We start from the raw sequence: 20,751 nt of genomic DNA, 5'->3' as shown, positions 1-20,751 counted from the left end.
CCATGTCTTTGGACTGTGGGAGAAAACCAGAGCACCCAGAGGAAACCCACAGAAACACGGGGAGAACAAGCAAACAGAGATTGCACCCCAGGAATTGAATCCAGGGCCCCAGCACTGTGAGGCGGTGTTAAACCGTACTCCACCGTGCCACCCACAGAAAGTCGTGAAGTGTCCTACTGAACTGTTGTCACACCAGGGTAAGCCTGCAAGAAAGGCAGCAACTGAGAGGTCCCAGCACTTGATCAATGTGGCACTGTCCATTCAAGTTGCCATCAATCACTTCAAGAGCAGTTCAGCAGTGACCAGATGCTATTGCGCAGACTGTCACACACAGACCTCCCCATCGATCTTCTGAGGTGCCATGAGTCCTTTTCTCCTAGATCATGACCTGATGTTGAAGGACTGTGTTTGTCTGCAACGTCTTGACAGATTAGGAATTACTGTCTGTGAACACCCCACATATGTACGATGACACAAAAGCACTGGTCTCTTGATAAGAAGAGCATATTGGCTCCTTGCTGTGTTTTCAGTTCTTCATCATGCTTGATACCCAATACCCTAACAAATAAGTGACTAAGTCTCATTAACAGGAATTCTGTTATGATATCAAGAAATAAGGATTGTAATCTGTTATTAAACTCTTTCAAAAATAACTCTCCAAGAAAAAAATAAGATAGAGATTCTGGCCTGTTTGAGAAATTATTTCCTTATTTGCCATCCTCTATCACAACTTAAACAATAAAAAATGGCGATAATCAACAGGTCTATAAAATAAACTCAAAGGATCAGAAGAGTTGATCTTCAGACAGTGATCTGGGGTGGGATTTTTGCAGAAGTCTTTTGTGTGTAAATGTTTAAAACCCAGAGTTTTAGCTACAATTGTCCCGAACACACCGGCGTAGAAACGACAAATTTCAAAATTCTGCTTCACAAGTTACAGTGAAAACTGCAGGGGTATAAAAGTTTGTGCAGTGAGTTGAGGGAACGGCGCCTAGGGGTTCCAAAAAGCAAATTTGGTAGGCTTTAGCCACAGGGCTGGTATGAGGAGGCCTTCAGCTCTGCTCAGACAAAGCATTCCTGTCTGCACGCCAATCAAAACAGCTCTGCTTTGAGGTAATGAGGGGTGGCAGAGCGCATGGACTGCACACAGCAGCCAGAGATTAGGCTAGAGAAAGGATGTCAGTGGGAGACGCTACAAATGAGCCCATTGCAGGGCCCAACAAAGGGTACAGCCGGCCTGCTGTGGTTCAGCCTGCACTTGAAGATTTCTGTTATGTTAAATAATGAGTTCCTTTTGAGCCCCGAGCCAAACCCCATCACCTTTTATCGACAGAACCCGCCGCGTGTGTTTGTGTGTGTGTGTGTGTCCGTCCATTCCTTTGAGCTGGTTCCATTTTGCTCAAAATTGGTTTTGTCAGTTCCACTCGGCGAGCTCGGTCCTGCCTGCTTGGGGATTTCAAGTGACTGAGAACCGGCAGATGTGGCAAACGTGATGTGGGGTCATGCTGGCCAAGGCGGCCCCCAGAATTTTTTCCGTAGTTTTTCTCCGATCCGGTTGTTAGAACGTCGCGGTTGTTTTCTCCACACGGTATGGGTTAGTCAGCTGCGCATTGCTGTTGGATTTTGGGGTATTTCATTGTTAAAAGATTAAAAAGTAGCAGCCAGAATATCATGTTAGAAACATAGTACACGGAATTTCTTTCCTTATCTTGTATAGTTATTTATTCCGTTACATGATAGATAAATACTACTGAGGGTGGTTTCATCGTATTTCTCCCTGCTCCTATCGAATAAAACTGTAAATCTTTTTTCATGCAGCCTCATTCAGGTTAAATGAAAACATCTCTATTATTCCATTGATTTAACATTTCACTCAGTAGATGAGTATTTGTTTGCAAATGCCTCATTTGCTGTGGCCACCATCTTCATTCTCATGTGTGCAGTGTTTTCTAATTGTTGTTGTTGAGGGGTTAAAGCCTTCGTCTGAATCGGTGATATCTCCAGGCGGAGAGACTTTATTGTGTTTGAATCCAGAAGGGTTTGCATTCATCATAACAATTATTTTGCCAACTGCACATTGCAAGTGCAAGGATACAAGACAAATGGAATTTGAGCATCCATCTCATGACATTCCAACTCTAAATATGGAGCCAAACAAATGCCCTGCAACAGAGTTGAGAGAGCCGTATAGCTCCTGGCACAGATACTGTGGAAAGCACTCATTATCGCAATGTCTCCTTCTATCCTTGAGCACTTCATCATAAAGAACAGAGCTTACCAATGCATGCTAGACTTATTTCCTCTTATAATTTTAAACCCAACACAGTATTGAGCTTTGCTACAGCAATGTAATGTTAAGACCTTAGGCTGGGAGCTGTAAGGAATTTCCTATTGTTTTATAAGGAATTTCCTTTTTCCTTTTGAATTTCCAATTGTTTGCTTTGAAGGAAAACTGGGTAACAAATTGTACACCCTGTCCTTGAGAGTTGTGTGGTCGAAGGTTGGGTTAGGGTTGTCTGATTGCCACACATTCCATAAACAGAGATCTTTGAGTTTATTAGTAGCTGTCGGTGCTTTGTCTTTGACTTTTATAAACCCTGTGTAATAGCCGGTGGTCTGGTAGCATTTTGAAGGCAGGGAAAAGACTGTGGCTCAAGTTTACATTGTAGCTAAATTGCTGAGGTCTGCAGCGGACAGGCAGGGCAGTCCCGTTTGCTCAGGACACTTGAGTTATGGCCCAAAAAAGTCCCAAAGACAGTGTTGTCCCATTGTGCTTCCAGAAAGCAGACGAGCCAGCTCTCTGGGTGTGACTGATAGAGGTGCTTTAGAGCTCAACCATCTACATCCATCCAGGAACTCTACAACACCAGTAGTGTGAAAAAACCACCAAAATTTTGACTGACCCCCCTCACCCCTGTCACAACTTGTTCGTCCCCCTACCATCTCGTAAAAGGTTCCAGACTATCCAGTCGCACACAGCAAGACTCCGAAATAGCTTCTTCCCCAGAGCCATCAAGCTGGTGACGCCCCCACTCCCACCCACCAAACTATGACCTCTCCTCACTTCTTCCTAAACCCACAAAGACTGTACGCCTACACCCCTACATAAGCCATACCTCCGACAATTGAATGCAAGCCGACCTTGAACTTAAAACTGTACTTGATTGAGTTGTACTATTTGATAATCGCCGTGTTATTTTGTACTGTTGGCTCTGTGTACTTTTGCACAGTTTTTAACAGATATGGGTACTGTCGCACTGTTACCATACTCGTTTACATTGTTGTTGTATTTGCTGTCTATTGTCTTGCCTGCTGTTCTATATATATATACTGCACCTGAGAGACTAATGAGAAACACTTCACATTATACTATGCACTTGTGTACATATAATGCAAAAAAAAAAAGTTGAATTGAATTGAACAGTGGAGTTCTGTTTGCAGACAACACAACTGCTGTAGCTAAAACATTCTCTAATCTCATTCAATCTCAGCAGGAGCACGCGTGTGACAAGAGGTAAGTCTTGGAGATTTATCCGGCTTCAGTGTGCACCACGAAGTGCTCTGCTCTGGCCTCCTTGTGAAGAGTTGGGGAGGGAGTTGTTTGTACCATCTGGATTTTGCCAGGAATTTATCGCACACAGTGCAGGAATAGCAGAAGAACCACCCCATAATAAATGAGAAACAGGAGGAGCACTAAAGTAAACCACATTACTACCCTAGGATAAGTTGGTCCAAGATGCACAGAAACCATTTTACAGTATAATTGATTGTAATACAAATGCAGAGATTTATTAAGCTTTTATATGATGCCAATGATGTTTACAAGGAAAATGGGTGGTTTATATTCACAGACAGCATTGATGTTCAGGTAATAGTAATTTACAATGTGATTTACGTTTTTCTCATAGACGCCTCTGAGAAATACACATTTTTCCTATTTGACAGCTGTGTCCTCTTACAGGCCCCTTTCAATCACATGATTCAGGTTTTTTTTCCTCCAAAAAACACAAACTGTTTTTTCAGCAAGTGGTAAATGACTGAATATCCATTTCTTTGCTCTATCCCCTTGGCGATTTTGGTTTTTTGGTGTCTTTCATTGTCTTTCTCTGAAGCTTCTTTGTTTTTAATCAGCACCAAGGAAGAATTTCAGCCTTTTTTTTCTGTTCTGTATATGGTTCCTGTAGCTCTCCGGACGTGTTGATATAAACAGTGTGTGTTAAACACCCACCCACCCGATCTGAGACTGAAGGCAGCATCTTCACCAACAGCAGCCATAGACTCCAGGGCAAATACTTAGCTCTTTTTCCATTTTAATCATATGCTGTAACTAACGCTTAACATCATTACCGACGAACCATTGGACTGAAATGTGACGGTCTTGCCAGATAAATCTTTACTGCCCTTTTTAATTTAGAATGCTTCTTTAAAGAATGCCTCAAGCCTCCTTGGAAATCTCTGAAAAATAAGAACTTAAGAGTTACAAATGAGAGGAAGCCATTTGTTCCATTGAGCCTAGCCTGTTTGGTAGTTAGTAGTTCATAAATCCCAAGGATCTCATCCAGCTGTGTCTTGAAAGAAACCAGGGTGAAGAGAGAAAGTAAGATAAACCAAGACACTTCAGAAGGTAAAAGCACTCGGGGAGCCTTTGGGATGAGAAGTATTCGAAAACTGGAAAGAATTATGATGCTCGTTCCTGATTATTACAAAACAAATCCTCTAGGATTAAAAAGACGCTGTCTAATGGAGTTAGTCTCACAGAGCAGATCCAATAAAGTACAAATGCCAGTCAAAGAAAAATGGCTAAGTCTTATTAGCCAGGAGGACAACGGTAAAACCCCATTAAAGTTAATGTTGTCGTGAAGGAAAAGGCTGACATTTTTCTGGCTCTCCTGGCTTCCAAATATATTGCTTTTGCTGTTGGAGGCATTTTTGTTTCATTCTGGTCTCTCATCCATTATTGTCCTTTGTGCTGTTGGAGGTATTTACTACTGTATAAGAACATTCGAGAGTCTACAAATGAAAAGAGGCTTTTTGGCCTATCTTGCCTTTTGGGTAGTTAGACGTTAATCCAAGGATACAGCCGTTTCTCGAAAGAAACCCAGGTGTCGGCTTCCTCAACATGGCTGGGTTCCCCCTTGCTTTGCTCAAAGGGTTGTGGTGTTCCTGTTCTTGGTTTTAAATTCACTTAGTTTCCACTTGTGTCTTTTAGTTTGAGCTCACTGAAGAAGTCCGCTGTACAGTCTTTGTCGGTACCTTTGAGGATTTTGAATACTTCTATCTGGCCCCTCGTATTCTTCTTAGTTCAGGACTCAAACTGTTTAGCTCCTCTGTCAGTGTAGGTCAGAATGTATCTGGTCGCTCTTCTCTGGACTGATTCCAGAGCTGTAGCTCTTTTCTGTCCAGAAACCGTGCGAAGCTTGGGCACTTTCCATTCTCCGAAGACTTGCTTTCCTTCACTATCTTCCCTGGCACAGTCTTGACCCCCCTGTTCTGCTTAAACAACGAACAGCGGACTTTAATTGGAGTAGACACAATTAACACGGAATCCTCCCATCACGATTAGAGCTTTATCACTGTCCCCACATGAAAAACGACTGCTGGACATTTCAGCTGCATTTATCTTTTTCCATCATCCCTTCTTTTCCGTCGACTCGGAAATGAAGTGAGCAGGTGGTCTGTTTTTATTTTATACGAGGGAGAAGATACCGACAGTTGTTTCAGTTTTAATAAAGCTAGCCGTAGTCTGATGCTGTTGAAACGGTATCAGTACTGCAGTACCATACAGCTGTGGTATCAGCTTGTATATTAAATCGTCTGCATACAAATGTAAGGTTGCTGAACCCCCTGAGTCGAAATACATTCTACACTGTGCTTTTGTGTCCGCAGTTGATGACATGAATACATGAGTTTTATTTCATCTCTGGGGCTCACTTTCATTGGGGAGCATATTGTTTTATTTATTTTTTTCTTTTCTGATCTTCTTTAAAGGCAGTGAGTCGTTTGAGCCCTCCCTGCATCTGGGAATATGCAGGCTGCTGCCGGTAGCCTCCATTTGTCTTGGAAATTACGGGAATTACAGGAAATTGCAATGGCTAATGACCTTTCATCCCAGCTCTGGGGATTTGTGCTGGTGCGCACCCGTCTTCACAAACATGCACGCAGATATACACGCAGCAACACACATACAAACAGTACTATTCCCCAATACAGGGCTGTCATAAGCTCTGTTGATAATTTACACATGCCTTGGTGGTGGCAATAAATGTTTTTTGCCATGACTGTGATCGATTGTTGTTAATAACCAACTGGTACACTCAAGTGAGTTTCATTTCTGCATAAACGTTAAATCACCTCATTCGCGAGATGCCAGTTGGGCACAGGTAATAACACGATTTCACCTGTTGAAGGTTGAACGTCTAGGAATCAATATGCCCTGCTTGTCAAAAGTCAAATGTCAGTGTCATATTTCTCGCTGTCTGAGGTGTTCAGCGCTAGTACTTCCTAACCTGGCCAGTGTTGCACCTTCTTGCAGTGATAAACTGTGATCTGGGAGTCTCACGGCATCCAGGTACGATGGGCTGGTCCGGTATGATTAGTTGCTGCAGAACTCCTTTTATTGTGACCGATGGCAACTGCATGGAACTAAATCGAACCGATCTGAAGACCTCGGGCTCATGTGGGCTCATCCTGACATAGGATAACGGACATCCTCAGCCCGCTCAGTGTAACAACGTTTGTGTGAGGGGCAGGTTGTGGCAGATGTGTTGTGGATTGCCTAATTCCCTGACTTGAGCCCCTTGGACCGATAGGTGATGGTGGTTGTTCCAGCTCATCCCACTAAGTCATGGAGGGCAATGAGCAGACTTTACAAGAGAAAGGAAATTTAAACTGTCAAAGTAGCAATTGCAACTTGGTACGAAGAATGAATGTATCACAGATCGACATGTTTTTTGGTGATAAAGCTTAATCAGTGTAGTGAATTTACCCATGTCACACTTATTCAGTTAAAAGTGCACCTGCTACAAAAAGCTGTTCCCCACACAAAACGTTCAGTCCTGATGTTTAGGTGTGCAATGTTTTTTTTTGTTGCTATTAATTCTCAACTTTGCAATGTCAACTGTTACTTGACATTGTCGTAAAACTGTCAAGTATCTCCTTGCAAGCAGGTTATAAACTCTGTTGATATGTTTTGCACCCGTCTGCTGTTGTCACAAAAGCTGTAGTGTCTGCGCATTGCAAACTCGAAAGAGTGCTGCTACTGTTTTAGGATAAAGAGAAAGATAAAAACAGGAACTTGGGAAACCCTTCTCAATATAATTTAGGCTTTGCCTAAGGAATAAGACAAAATCTCATGATTGCATTATAAATTGTTAATTGCTCAGTTATGGGCAGAGCGAGCTCAGAATTCATCTGTTTGCGTAAAACTGTGAAATGATTTTTTAACAGGTAACACAATCACTTCATATTTATCAGCCTTGCTGACGTGGGTCTCTGGTAATTAGAACAGGGCAGTTGATTAGTTGTGATTTGATATTCTCTCTTTGGTTGTTAACCCATTTTGTACCTTTGATAAGTCTAACATCAGATGGAAAAAGTCCCATTTAGGTCGAGCTCAAGCCATAAGATCATTAAGAACGTGAGAATGGTTCCGTAGGAGAGACTGTTTGGACAACTTTGCTCAGTTGGTTAAGTAATAAATCCCAAAATCCACTGAGCTGAACTCAGCTGAACTGAGTCGTCAACAGCATATATTATTAGGTATCTGACCATCAAATCCGCAGTTATCCTCATCCTCTAACTGTTGGGTTGTTTCTTGATCCTGTGGTCTAGTCTTGTGGTCTAGGGCAGGAATCTAGAGTTACAACTGGATGGTTGTAGGTTCGAGTCCAAGGTGTAACACTGCTGTTGTACACTTGCGAAACTTACTTCACGTGGGAATTTCTAGTCTAATACCTAACTGTATAAATTGGTGCTAATGTACGTTAGTTTTTTTTATGAAAGAATCAACCACATAAATTAGTAATATTAATATGATTAATTTTTCTCAATCTGCCCTTGTGATACAAGCATGAAAAGCATGGCATGCCATATGTAACTGGTACATGTACTGTTACAATGGAATTCTTACATACAGAAAGTCTCTCGATTGTTAAAACAAGTGTAAAACACAAAGTGCAGACAGTGCATGAAGACCATACACAAACAAACAGTAGACAATGTACAAGTAAACAGTTTGAATGCAAACATTGCAGACATGTAAACAATGACTGCAGGTGTGCAATAAATAGAATTACAATGAGGTAGATGGTGTAGGTGTGGTCCGAGGGGCATGGCCAAATGTGTTCGCCCATCGCACTGCTTGTGGATAGAAGCTATTGAAGAATCTGGTGGCTCTTGTACTGTATCTCCTGCCTGGGGGCAAAGAGCTCATGCCTGGGGTGGTGTCTGTACCCTGCGATGGCCAGAATTCTACCACAGCGGCGACCCTCATAGAGCTGTTTAATCTCTGTGAGACCACAGCCGATGATCTTCTGGGGTTTGGTAAATAAAACAATGCAGGTTTATGAGAGTTTTTGAAAATCAGTATTATAAAGCATTACACTTTTCAAAGTTAGGATATACCTAATACATTGAAGGCCATACTGCTTTAAGGTTTAGGAGAAGTGCCTTCAAGGTTTTAGTCTGACTTGCATAATTACAGTACTTTACAGCTGTAGTACGTAGTATGCTACATTGGGCACAAGCTTGATAAAAGACGAGTGCCCTTTAAGGATGAATTACATTAGCCTGCAATACAATATCACGTCTTTAACCCTTTTTGTCTGGTCTTATCTTTTATGTCTGAATTTAATTACACATGAAATGAGATTTGAAAATGCGGCAGCTTCTGAGATTCACGGAAATTGACAGCAAAAAGCATTCAGTCATCGCACTAGATCACAGTCATTTACTTAACAGAGTAAGCAAATAGCAAATTAATTGAAGCATTATAATTCTGAAGGTTGAGTGACTGGTGGTTACTATGATGTAAATCTATGTCTGAAAGATTGTCCCTTTTGAAATATTTCTTATTATAATAATAAAACATTGCCTCTATCATTTAGTTATGTTTGAATTCATTGGGCAGTGTGATGGCTCTGTGGCTAAGGATCTGCGCCTGTGGCTGGAAGGTTGCCGGTTCGTATCCCGCGGCTGGCAGAGGAATCCTACTCTGTTGGGCCCCTGAGCAAGGCCCTGAACCCCTACTGCTCCAGGGGCGCCGTATTAATGGCTGACCCGTGTGCTCTGACCCCAAGCTTCTCTTCCTTTCTGTGTGTCTCATGGAGAGCAAGTTGGGGTCTGCGAAAATACGAGAAATTGTATATGGCCAATGAAGTGATCTCTCTCTCTTATCTCTAGTTTTATCTAAAACCATTTCTTCTCGATAGCAACACTTACAATTTTTTGTAAAGCAGAAATCTAGTCTTGGGATCACTTCCTGCTTTTTGCTGGCATGATGGCGGTGGTGGAAAACAATGAGGATGAGCACATGACATTGTCATATTCCTGTCCCAGCTGACTGCTGAATACTGGTGAGGGAGTTGAACCTTCTTTACTGGAATGGTTGTGGGAGTCTAGATGAAGCTTCCAGACATGTTACTGAAGCAGATACCTTTACTACTTTCAAGAAATAGGTAAATGGGATCCTTATAACAGCAGGCTACAGGCAAACAAAAGGGCCCAGTGGACTGATCTCATTTTAATCCTAAATCTTATGTTCCTTTGGGTTTCTAAATATAGAAATCACTGGCCTTTCTCTGGGAGAGGAGTCCTGAGCAGTCTTGGTGAACTGGTATCTTGCATCTCTTCCACGAAGGTTAAATTCATCGTGTAACTGACTTCCTTTAGTGTACCACAAAATAGAGTATGAGGTGCTCACATGTGGCCTTCAGATTTTTTCATATCCTTGGTAAAATTGGGAGTTACAGATTTTCCTAATGTTTCTAAAAATGGTGCACTGTAACTGCAATCCCATTCCACACAGTTGTCATAAATAATTAATTGAGTCCCAGAAGACACAAGGGTTACATTTATTCACATTTTGAGTTATTCATTTAATACAAATAAGCAAATTACATATATTATAACATTGTTTTTTGGAAGAACAATGGAAACGTCTGGAACTGTGTAGAGGCTTCTGATGGTTTCTTGTTTCCTATTGGTATTAAAGGAGAAAACACAAACAAAATACATTCATTAACAGCACATCATCATCATGATTAAGGTCATCGACTCCCACAAGTTATGGGATGCCTATGAAAGAGACAGGTGATTTGGGAGCAAAGCATACAGTCATAGCTACAAAGCAAGCATAGCAAACATAAACTACAGAACTGTGAATAAATGTGAATATGTTTTTAAGTCCTGAAATAATTAACACATACGGCTTTGTTGTGAGCTGCACTTTTAAGATTACAGTGTAACATTGAGATTCTTTAAAGCACCATGGATTATTGAATATGTCATTTTTATTCTTATTTCGTCAGGGGTGTGAATAAATCCGTATTAAAAAATGTTGTCTTCATTGTGAGTGTCTTGTCACTCCTTTATAGTGCTTTCTTTGTGTCCTCATTGGTTTTATCTAAATCTTTTATCTAAATGTTATATAACATTAGATAAATGTTACCCCAATGGAGCTGTTTTAAAATATAAAAAAAGAGGGGCTTGACAAATGAAAAGATTTGCTCTTATCCTTGCTCTCATTGGAATATGTCTGCCTCTTCCTTCTCCTTTCAGTACTACACTCATATGTTGTAAGGTATGTTGTCAATTTTAACTGGGAGATATTTCAAAATGCACTGTCCATGTAAGGGTATTCATTGTATAAAAACTCCACTATTTTGGTAAGCAATGCAATTTATTAAACACAGTGATAGACACTTCTATTTAATTTTAAATTAGTTCTCCTTGCAAGCAGGTTATAAGCTCTGTTGATATGTTTTGCACCCGTCTGCTGTTGTCACAAAAGCTGTAGTGTCTGCGCATTGCAAACTCGAAAGAGTGCTGCTACTGTTTTAGGATAAAGAGGAAGATAAAAACAGGAACTTGGGAAACCCTTCTCAATATAATTTAGGCTTTGCCTAAGGAATAAGACAAAATCTCATGATTGCATTATAAATTGTTAATTGCTCAGTTATGGGTAGAGCAAACTCAGAATTCATCTGTTTGCGTAAAACTGTGAAATGATTTTTTAACAGGTAACACAATCACTTCATATTTATCAGCCTTGCTGACGTGGGTCTCTGGTAATTTCCCCTAAAGATCCAAGCTTTTTCGGTCGTCTTAGGTCCTTGTTAAGATCAACAGTTTATTATTTTACATTTCACTATGAGAGCCATATCATTTATTTACACAGCCTTTATGGAATAATGATCAACAGCCTTCAAACGTAAGGCTTTAAGGAATATGATGCACTTCCATCACAGTTGGGCGAGACATATTGTTATGATAGTTTATTTTTCAGTAAATCCCTTGTGGGGAATTCAGGGCCTGAATTACTATGTCTGTTACACAATGTTTCTATCCTGATATTTTCCAACTGTGTTATTAGCCAAAGCTGGGGATAGGGATCTAGACCAGCTTGTTTTTCAACAAATTGACAGGAAGCAACTGAAAGGTACAGCACAAGAAAGCACTGGATCATGTTTATAAATAGAGTACATAATCTAGATGAAGATAAACCAAACTAATGCACTTGAAGTACTTGGACTTGTGTTTATTCTCTGGAAGAGCTTCAAAACGCAGAAGAATTGGAGAACTTTAAGAACCCACTGTGTAGGCTGTCTCTTAACATTCAAACAGGCTTGTAGTCTTTTTCTTAGTAGACCTTATTGATCAGTACACACGCATTAGAATAAAAAAAAACAGCTACAAATATCATGTGAATTTCCTGCGCTAGCATTTTTTGCGTCTGTAAAAGAGGAAGCTAAAATAAAAGTATAAGTAATAAACAGGATGTGTTTTAATGAAACCTTAGGGCTGTGCTTAAATGTTTATTTTGAAAAGCGAAATAAAAAAGAATTGTACACGTGAACACAGATTGTGGAACAACACTTCCTGTTTGTCTTGTCCTCTCATTTAGTTTCCCCAATGTGGGATGAAATGTGCTGCTTTAATTGATAATGTACTGCACTCATGGCTCGGATTTGGTAGAAACAAGCACTTAAAGCACTTACCAAGGGAACAAACAGACTGTTCCGTTCTTTAATGGCAATTAGCCCTGTAGCATGAGGATGCTTAAAAGATGCCGGTGTATGGAGAATTGAACTTTAATAATATAATAATAAACTTTTTTATATATAGCACCTTTTAAAAGTAGCTTCTCAGAGTGCTTACAGTAAGAACAAACAATGATGAGGAGGTAAAGGTAGTACAATAAAAAGGGTTTTAAGTGCAGTAGAAGATGCAAATAAGGGAAACAAACAACCTGTAACTAAAAGCCCTTTTGATAAAGAAGGTTTTGAGTCTGGATTTGAAAGTGCTCATGGTAGGTGACTCTCTGATATCCTTGGGGTCATAGCAAGAGAAGGTCCTTCTTATATAGTATCTAGACGTGCTTGGGGGGACAAAGAGGAGAGTGGAGTCTGAAGAATGAGGGTTCCAAGGTGGGGAGTTGGGAGATTAACAATGGTTACTGCCCTTAACTATTTGAACGGGGGGAGGCCGGACTAGGCCCACATTAATCAACTTGTTAACGGACCTGCAAAGCCCATGGAGGGTGGCACCCTTTGTGCCATCCTGCCAAATGTCAGGGTTGGGGACAGCTGGCTGCTACAGCATCATGCCAGACTCTCTCAAGGGCACCTCTTTCCAGGTGAATCTTCCCCTGATCCCTGCCATGATCCTAGCATCATGGCTGAATGCCTGTGTCCTAAGCTTTATTTCCTGTGCTCAGCGGAAGATAACATTACTCAAAACTGATGGGTCTTTGTGCACGACTAATCAGTCTAATTTGATGTTTTGAGTGTTTGTTAGTATTAGGATAGACACCATTGATTAGCATGAAAATAAGTCACTTGTTTCTGTACTTTATACTGAATTAAGAATGATTCGCTCTAGAGGGCAGCACTGTGGTGCAGCGGTTCGCATCACTTCCTTGCAGCGCAGGGGCGCTGGGTTCAGGTCCGGCCTGGGGTGCTATCTGCTTGTAGTTTGTATGTTCTTCCCGTGTTCCTCCCACAGTCCAAAGACATACTGGTAGGTTAATGGGCTTCTGGAAGAATTGGCCCTGGTGTGAGTGTGTGTGCTTGTGTCTGTCTGCCCTGTGATGGACTGGCATCCCACCCAGGGTGTATCCTGCCTTGCGCTCATTGCTTGCCAAGATAGGCGCCGGCTCCCCCTGCGACCATGAATTGGATGAAGCGGTTGGATGGATAGATATTGTAGAATTTGTGTGAGTTTGTAGGGGGCCTGTGCTTGCAGTGGAGGGTTGGGCTATGTAGTACCCTGGTACAGATCTTGGTTTCTCTTTTTTTCGTTGAGATTTCTGAGCAGAGGATGAGCGAGTTCATGGCTGGCAAGAGTATTCCTTGTCTTGCTGCACAGAACCCCCCCCTGTCTTTTGACTAGATGGCTGTGATCTGGCAGAGTTTTCAGAAAACCGCAACAGTGTTCCATCTGTGCTGACCTGAGCTGTTTGCTCAGCAGGTTTGCAGTGTGGAGCAGAGAGAGATACTTGCAGCACTAGTGTCCGCGCAGATGAGGTCTCCTCTTGTGCTGGTATAGGTGATGAGAGGTGAAATGAGTTGACTAACAATTTATTATTACATTTGGGGTCATATCAGTCTGTGGCATTTTCAAGATGATTGAAAAAAGTCTTGGTTCTGTGCGCAAAGCTGGGAAAACTGAAGGAAGGGAAAATTGTGCTGCCTTAGATCAGTTCATCTTGAGGAAAGGGCATTCTGCTGTGGAACCAGCAGGCTCTCTCTCCTCTAAACTGTATCAACTTGTTTATAAACACTTAATATTTAGTTACGTGATATGTATACTTATAATCTTAAGTGAACTGCATTGAAAATAAACAACGTAAAATGAACACCCAAAGCAAGCAGATTTCAGTCTGAAGCCCAGGTTAATTTAAAGTCAGAAATGTGTATAACATGGTGTTAGAACACTAAAAGAAGTGTAGAAATTTTCTTTGTTAGATGTTCTCACAGCATTATCTAGCATTTTACCTCATTTACCTTTTGTCACCAATTATTGGTAAACAGGTGAGGGTATACATATCATGTAGTTAAATATTAAGTGTTTATTGACAAGTTTAAAGCAGAGATAATCATGTAAAACCTGGTTTCAAGAAGGTGTACTCATACATTTGACTGGTACTGTAGTCTGCTGCATGATAAAATGAAGAGCTCCATTCTGATTCTCCCAGGGCCCAGTGTTAACTAGTCCTTCCAGGTTAATCCGAGATCTCTGAGAGTACCTTTTAACATTTACTAAAATGTTGGCCTTATTTTACCATCAAAGAATCTAACAATAGTAAAATGAAAACCCTTGTAGAAAGCAAAAAAAAAATTTTTTTTATTTTTAAATAATAAGGGTTCATAGTTTCACTAACCGTTTAACCAAAATTACATAAACTGGTGTGCATTTCATCTTGAATATTTACAGTATATGGCATTATGATATTGGCATTGTTAACACATCGAGAAGCAGGGTGGCCAGGATTTTGCAATACTTACTTAGACTGCTATTTGAATGTAGTACGTTCTGTTTTCTATATGAGTACTATGTATTGTACAAAACTGTTTTATAAACTCAGTTAAGGTCACCAGTAAGAAATTTAGTATTTAATTTGCTTCACTTTTCTTCGTATTGGATTTTCAATGAAGTAACTTGATTAACATATTGATTTTTCCATTTCTGTGCATCTTGTCTGCGATTTATAAAGGTGACAAAGGATAAAAAAAAGTTATCTGTTTCTGCTGTTGTCCAGAAGTTTGTGTCCTGCTTTAGTCTTTGAACAACAAAAAAAAGTGCTATATGGAGTCATTTTCTCCAGGAAGAGCTTTTTACACCCGGTTCTCAGTAGTTACCATGACGCCGGTGTGCTAAAAAAAGGAGTTATCCTTTCTGAGTGCTGGGTCAGATAGGTATGGAGTACACAAACAGGTAATTTAAGACCAGGAGTTTTAGCTGAAATGCTTGCCTTTTTATTTTGCTTTTGAAGTGGCACTTGAAAATGGAAAAAATGACCCATGTATTTGTAGATGTTATTTTTTTTCCCTAAATATAGAAATTGGTTCTGCCACTCTCTTCAAACCTTTTCTTGATATTGTTTGAAGGTGTACATTTCTCTTTTTTGTCCAATTTTTATGCCAAGTACTTTGATATACTTCTATATATGTAGTAAAGGAAAAATATAACCAACAAATGTCTTCAGAAAGCAAACAGAGCACTTGGCCTTCTGGGTCTCAGTAACACTGCCTCTGCATTTTCCCACAAGCCCTTTCTGCAGCACTGATGACATGCAGTTTCCATCAGGCTGAGCTTTTTTAACATCTTCAGCAACACACAATACTGAAACCCATAGTTTATTAAAGTACTTGCTGCCCATACTGGATGAGGCTCTTTTTTGTGGTTCTCGTTGAATTTAATCATTGCTGTTTCCTCTTCTTAGCAAGTTTTTTTTTTTTGTTGCCAACATTAAAAATAGAAAATAGTGGGCAGATAGGCAGGTTGCCATGAATTTAATGATAGATTTGTGACCTTTGTCTCTTTTTACCAAAAATGTCCATTTTAATCAACTTCAGCTGCTCCAAAAAATAATAAATAGCAAAAAAAAACACGAGGCAAGCTGAACGTTTGACATTTTGACGGCAAAATATGTTTTCGCTTTTTGAGAAGCATGCCCATTTTAATGATTTTTTTCCATCTTTTGACCACAAAATGCCTAAATAAACATGTGCCAGCCTCCCTAGATAATTGATTCTGCCTTATCCCACAAACTCTTCCTTACTTTATTGTCCCAGGTGGGAAATTAGCTTTACAGGCAGGTAAAAGACACGACAGAGCACAGTGCATTTAACACAACGTGAACCCATTTACAGATAAAAGACATGCATGTATGATGAGAAAGAAAATAATATATGTAATAGTGCAAAATATACAGTCAGTTGTCCAGACTGAGCAGTTAATAGCTGTGGGAGTAAAAGGTGACTTCTTTATTCCCAGTCTAAATCAACACTCAGGTGGAAGGATCTCATATTCACTGTGCAAGAGGTGGTCATGACAGTCCATGATTGTATTTGCCTTCTGCACTATTTGTTTGATGTAGAAGTCTTACCTTTGTGTACCAATACTTTTGCTGGCTATCTCCACAATCCTGCTAAGTCTGTTTTTATTGCGGTTATTGAAGTTTACCAAACCAGGCTCCTGCAGGGAATGTTAGGACAGATTGAAAGAATATTCCATGGAATCAAGTCATTGTTGTAGTGCAGACATTAGAAGAGTAGAGCTTTCTTAGGAAAGCAAGGCTGGGACTGGTCAGTACTGGGATGAGAGACCTCCAAGGCAAATCAGCTAACTGCTACAAGTGAGTTTGGTGGGAAAGTAGGTGGACTCTTCCCCCCAAATCAGAATTAAATGAAAGATGCAGAAGAAATTAAGTGTTGAAATTAAACAGAGATCCTGAGATCATTTTATTGCGGTTATTAAGATGAAGAAACCAGGCTCCTGCAGTGAATTTTAGGACAGATTCAAAGAAAATCCCATGGAATCAAGGCGTTACAGTGCAGGCATTAAAAGAGCAGAGCTATCTTAGGAAAGCAAAGCTGGGAGTGAGTTTGGTGGGGAATTATGTAGATCCTTCCATCCAGATCAGAATTAAACGAAAGATCCCAAAGAAATTGTTGATATTAAACAGGGATCCTGAGAGGTTTTTATCGCGCTTATTAAGGTTCCCAAACCAGGATACCTCAGTGAATGTTCGGACAGGTTCTGTGGAATAAAATCAGGGTTGTGACACACACATCAAAAGAGTTTTCTTAGGAAGAACAATCGCTAAGGCTCTTCTTACACACGGCATCAGCCATGTTTGTGACCGCTGACGATCCTGCTCTCCCGCTCCTCTGTCTCCCCGCAGCCGCGCAGAGCGAGGAGAGGGTGTGCGCGTTCAACGACCAGCAGCCCCAGTTCGAGGAGCAGGTGTCCGGGGACACGCGGGAGAACGGCACCATCCGCTGCGCCAAGGGGAGCCGCTGCTACGGCCTGTGGGAGAAGGCGCACGACGGCGACATTCGCCTGGTGAAGCAAGGTGATGCCGCGACCGACCGCACGACCACACCGAGCGCGGGCGGTTCAGCCTGGCCAGGAGTGACGGTTTCCAGCCCTCTGAGAGCAGCTGTCGCCAAAAAATCTTTCTTTTGAGTGACGATGAAGATATAATAATAGAACCATCAGCGGCAGCATTATCTTCGGAGGGGAATTAACGTGGGGCGACTTGAAAAAATATTCAAACCCATCCTGTGGTCTCCCATTTTTGTGAACTTTGTAAAATAACGCACACACACTCACAGATTTACACAGCGCACAGGTTTTTAAATGATATTTTTGTATACAAAACCTGAAGGGTGTTGTAGGGTGGTGTAGTTAAACTTGTGAAAAATAATCTCAAGTGGCAACAGTCCTTCGACTCGTTCGAGTTTGTGCTGTGTAAGCTGCTGTTGTTTTTGAACAGTAAGGAATTGCTGTATTCCGCTGCAGAATTGATCACAAATGCGATCTCTGAAGAGCTGCGTCATTGGTTTTCAGCCAGAGTGAAAATGTGATGCCTCAGCCTATGGGCCAGGGCTGCATTGCATTCCTGCTTTTTGCAGCCTCTGCACCACTGCTGAGAAATACCTGCCTTCCCTGGGTTCAGCTGACTGTGCGGCTGGTGACATTTTAAAACAAGGTTAAACTGCACATTTAAACAGGGATCACTTACAGTGGATGTGTATTATTATTATGGGCAACAGGACACTAATTAATAATTAGTAACTCATTGTGTGTAGAACCAATTAATACACAAAATTAATTTGAGCGCTACATTTGGATTTTAGTTACCAAACCTGCCATCATCTGATTGCCCACCCTGAGTAGTTGTAGAAGCCGTATTGTGATTTTAATGTAGAAATCCAAGTGTTTTAGCTTGAATGTGCGTGCATGTAGAAGTAACCCTGCACTCTGTTCCACGACCAACTGCGGAACTCCATGCATTTTTTAAAAAGAACAAGTTCTTCTTTCACTAGGGAGCAAATAAGCCTTTGCTGATGGTTCTGTTTCAGGGTCGACGAAGAGCAGGTGGTGGATATCTCGGGCTTGTAGTTTTGATCACGTTTTCCTACAGCTAGATGTACTGATTTTTGGTGCACTGTTACAAGGTCAAGTGCTAGAGTCGACAGCTTGAAGGCTGATTTGCCTCCTTACCTCCCTCTACCCGTGCTGAAGGTCTGGTAGGCCCTCAGAAGTCAAGGCCCTAATCACCAATAAGACAAAACATCTTCAGCAGCTCCTTAATTTCCTTAAGCTCTACCAACTGGCAAGTTTTGCAGGAGCCTCACCCTTAATCAAATAGTTCCAGCACTCCCTTGCCCAGCCAGAAAATAGGGAAGACGGAGCCCAGGGAGAGGAGGGTCCTGAGGCGAGTGTGTGGGTCTCCTGCCCCCCCTCATTAGCGTGTCTGTCCCGCAGGGTGCTGGGCTCACCTGGGGGACCAGCAGGAGTGCCACGACGACCGCTGCGTGGTGACCACCACCCCGTCGCAGATCCAGAACGGCACCTACCGCTTCTGCTGCTGCAGCACCAACATGTGCAACGTGAACTTCACCGAGGACTTCCCGCCCCCGAGCCCCACCAGCGCACAGCCCATCAGTAAGTGACCGCGTCGGTCGTGCGAGACGGGCAGGGGGGGGCAGACCAGACCGTCAGCCTCCAGAGGTCCTGGTGTTTCTTTCGTTTCCAGACCTCCTCTGGTGGCAGTGTTCTTATCTGGGGCTGGCTGTTAGTCTTGGGTCAAAGCAAGATCTGTAGGTTGTAAACAGTGGTTTATTACCACTGTCAGCAGCCATATCACCCTGCAGCTCACAACTGACAACCCACTGAAGCTCAGCAGGTGTGAGCCTTGTCAGTACCTGGATGGGAAAAACTAAGGTTGCTGCTGGAAGAGGTGTTATTGAGGCCAGCAGGGGGCGCTCACCCTGTGGTCTACGTGGGTCCTAATGCCCACATTTCTAGTTGCCCACAAACAGGCGTCGTCCTTTGGATGAGACATAAAACCGAGGTCCTGACTCTCTTTGATCATTAAAAATCCCAGGGCGTTTCTCGAGAAGAGTAGGGGTGTAACCCCGGCGTCCTGGCCAAATTTCCCATTGGCCCTTACCAATCATGGCATCCTAATAATCCCCATCTATCAGTTGGCTTCATCACTATGCTCTCCTCCCCACTGAGAGCTGATGTGTGGTGAGCGTTCTGGCGCACTATGGCTGCCATCGCATCATCCAGGTGGGGCTGCACATTGGTGGTGGTGGAGGGGAGTCCCCATTACCTGTAAAGCGCTTTGAGTGGAGTGTCCAGAAAAGCGCTATATAAGTGTAAGCAATTATTATTATTATTATTATTATTATTACAGATTAGCCCATCTCTTTAACTACTCTTTGCTTTTTTTTAAAGATATTGTCCAGTTATTTTGAACTCTGCTTCCACTGCATGTGTTCTGCATGTACTGTAATGCTAGTGTAGTTATATAGGGTTTGAAATGCAGTTAATGTGGAGTTTTTCACTGATCAGGTTGTAGAAATCTTTTTCTCTGTCCTGTGCTTCAATGTGGTGATCTTCTCTTTTTCATTGCACCGTTTAAAATCTTATTGTTTCATTATAACAGAACTAGTATTGCTGAAATTATCACTCAAGCGAGGAGGTCAAGTATCCTGGTGCAGTGAATGCCCAGTCTGTCCCATTAAACATTTAGAAATAAGTCTGAGGTTGAAGTGAGCAAGAAGTCCAGACTATGCAGCTAATGAGGTCCAGGGTTCGAGTCTAAGACTGGGGCAAACCTACTCTGCTATCTTTGGAAAGTGGGCAGACATCTAGAGAAATCCTACACGAACATGCAAACTCCACACAGAAGGATCTAACCAAGACTCAAGAGTTGTGATGCAGTACTGCTTACTACAATGCAGCTGTGCCCCCCAAACGAGATTAAAACCCCCCTACCCTACCCAGTCTGCTTAATAACATTATTTGAATGCATTTTACCTAAAGGTTTGGTACTGAAATGCACCATGCAGTCTCTGCATAATGCAAATAGTACTCATGCTGCAGTGGTCTATAAGTCTTCATGTAAGCTGAGGAAGAGAAGCTAGCTAAAAGCAGAAAAGGGCTTCCAGCCCTCTCAGGAAATTGTAGTGGTCTTGTGGTGAAATAAATCTGACAGAAAGCGGAGGTGTGCAGCAGCTACAGTCTACAAATCCAGTAATGATCAAAAGAAATGCAAGCATTGCAGGGATTTCACACGTTCTCCAAGGCAGCATCTACACCCAGATCACATTCCCAGCGTTTGCCTGGGGGTCTTTGGTCTTTTGTCTTCAATTGAAATCAACTTGATTTTTTCTTTTATTGGAGTCATCACCTTATAATTCACTTGGCTCACTTCCTGAAATCCCGCAGTCCAGAAGTCAGGCCCGCAGCAGTCTGGAATAGACATAGCTTGGCTGGTGTCTTCTCCTCCTC

General features: G+C 41.8%; 1 protein-coding gene across 2 annotated transcripts in view; it reads left to right on the top strand.

Moving 5' to 3' along the window:
* Positions 1–20,751, top strand: part of bmpr2b (bone morphogenetic protein receptor type 2b) — a 166,320-nt gene that overhangs the window by 62,511 nt on the left and 83,058 nt on the right. For both annotated transcript variants that reach the window (XM_088606701.1, XM_088606700.1), the window contains exons 2-3: positions 17,126–17,296; positions 18,715–18,894. In XM_088606701.1, coding sequence (XP_088462827.1) covers positions 17,126–17,296; positions 18,715–18,894 — 351 coding nt within the window. The remainder of the gene's footprint in view (positions 1–17,125; positions 17,297–18,714; positions 18,895–20,751) is intronic.

The sequence above is a fragment of the Lepisosteus platostomus genome, chromosome 14, assembly GCF_059453375.1.
Source record: "Lepisosteus platostomus isolate fLepPlt1 chromosome 14, fLepPlt1.hap1, whole genome shotgun sequence".
Lineage (NCBI taxonomy): Eukaryota > Metazoa > Chordata > Actinopteri > Semionotiformes > Lepisosteidae > Lepisosteus > Lepisosteus platostomus.
Note: the sequence above shows the minus strand (reverse complement) of the source record. Positions and strands in the feature narration are given on the sequence as shown.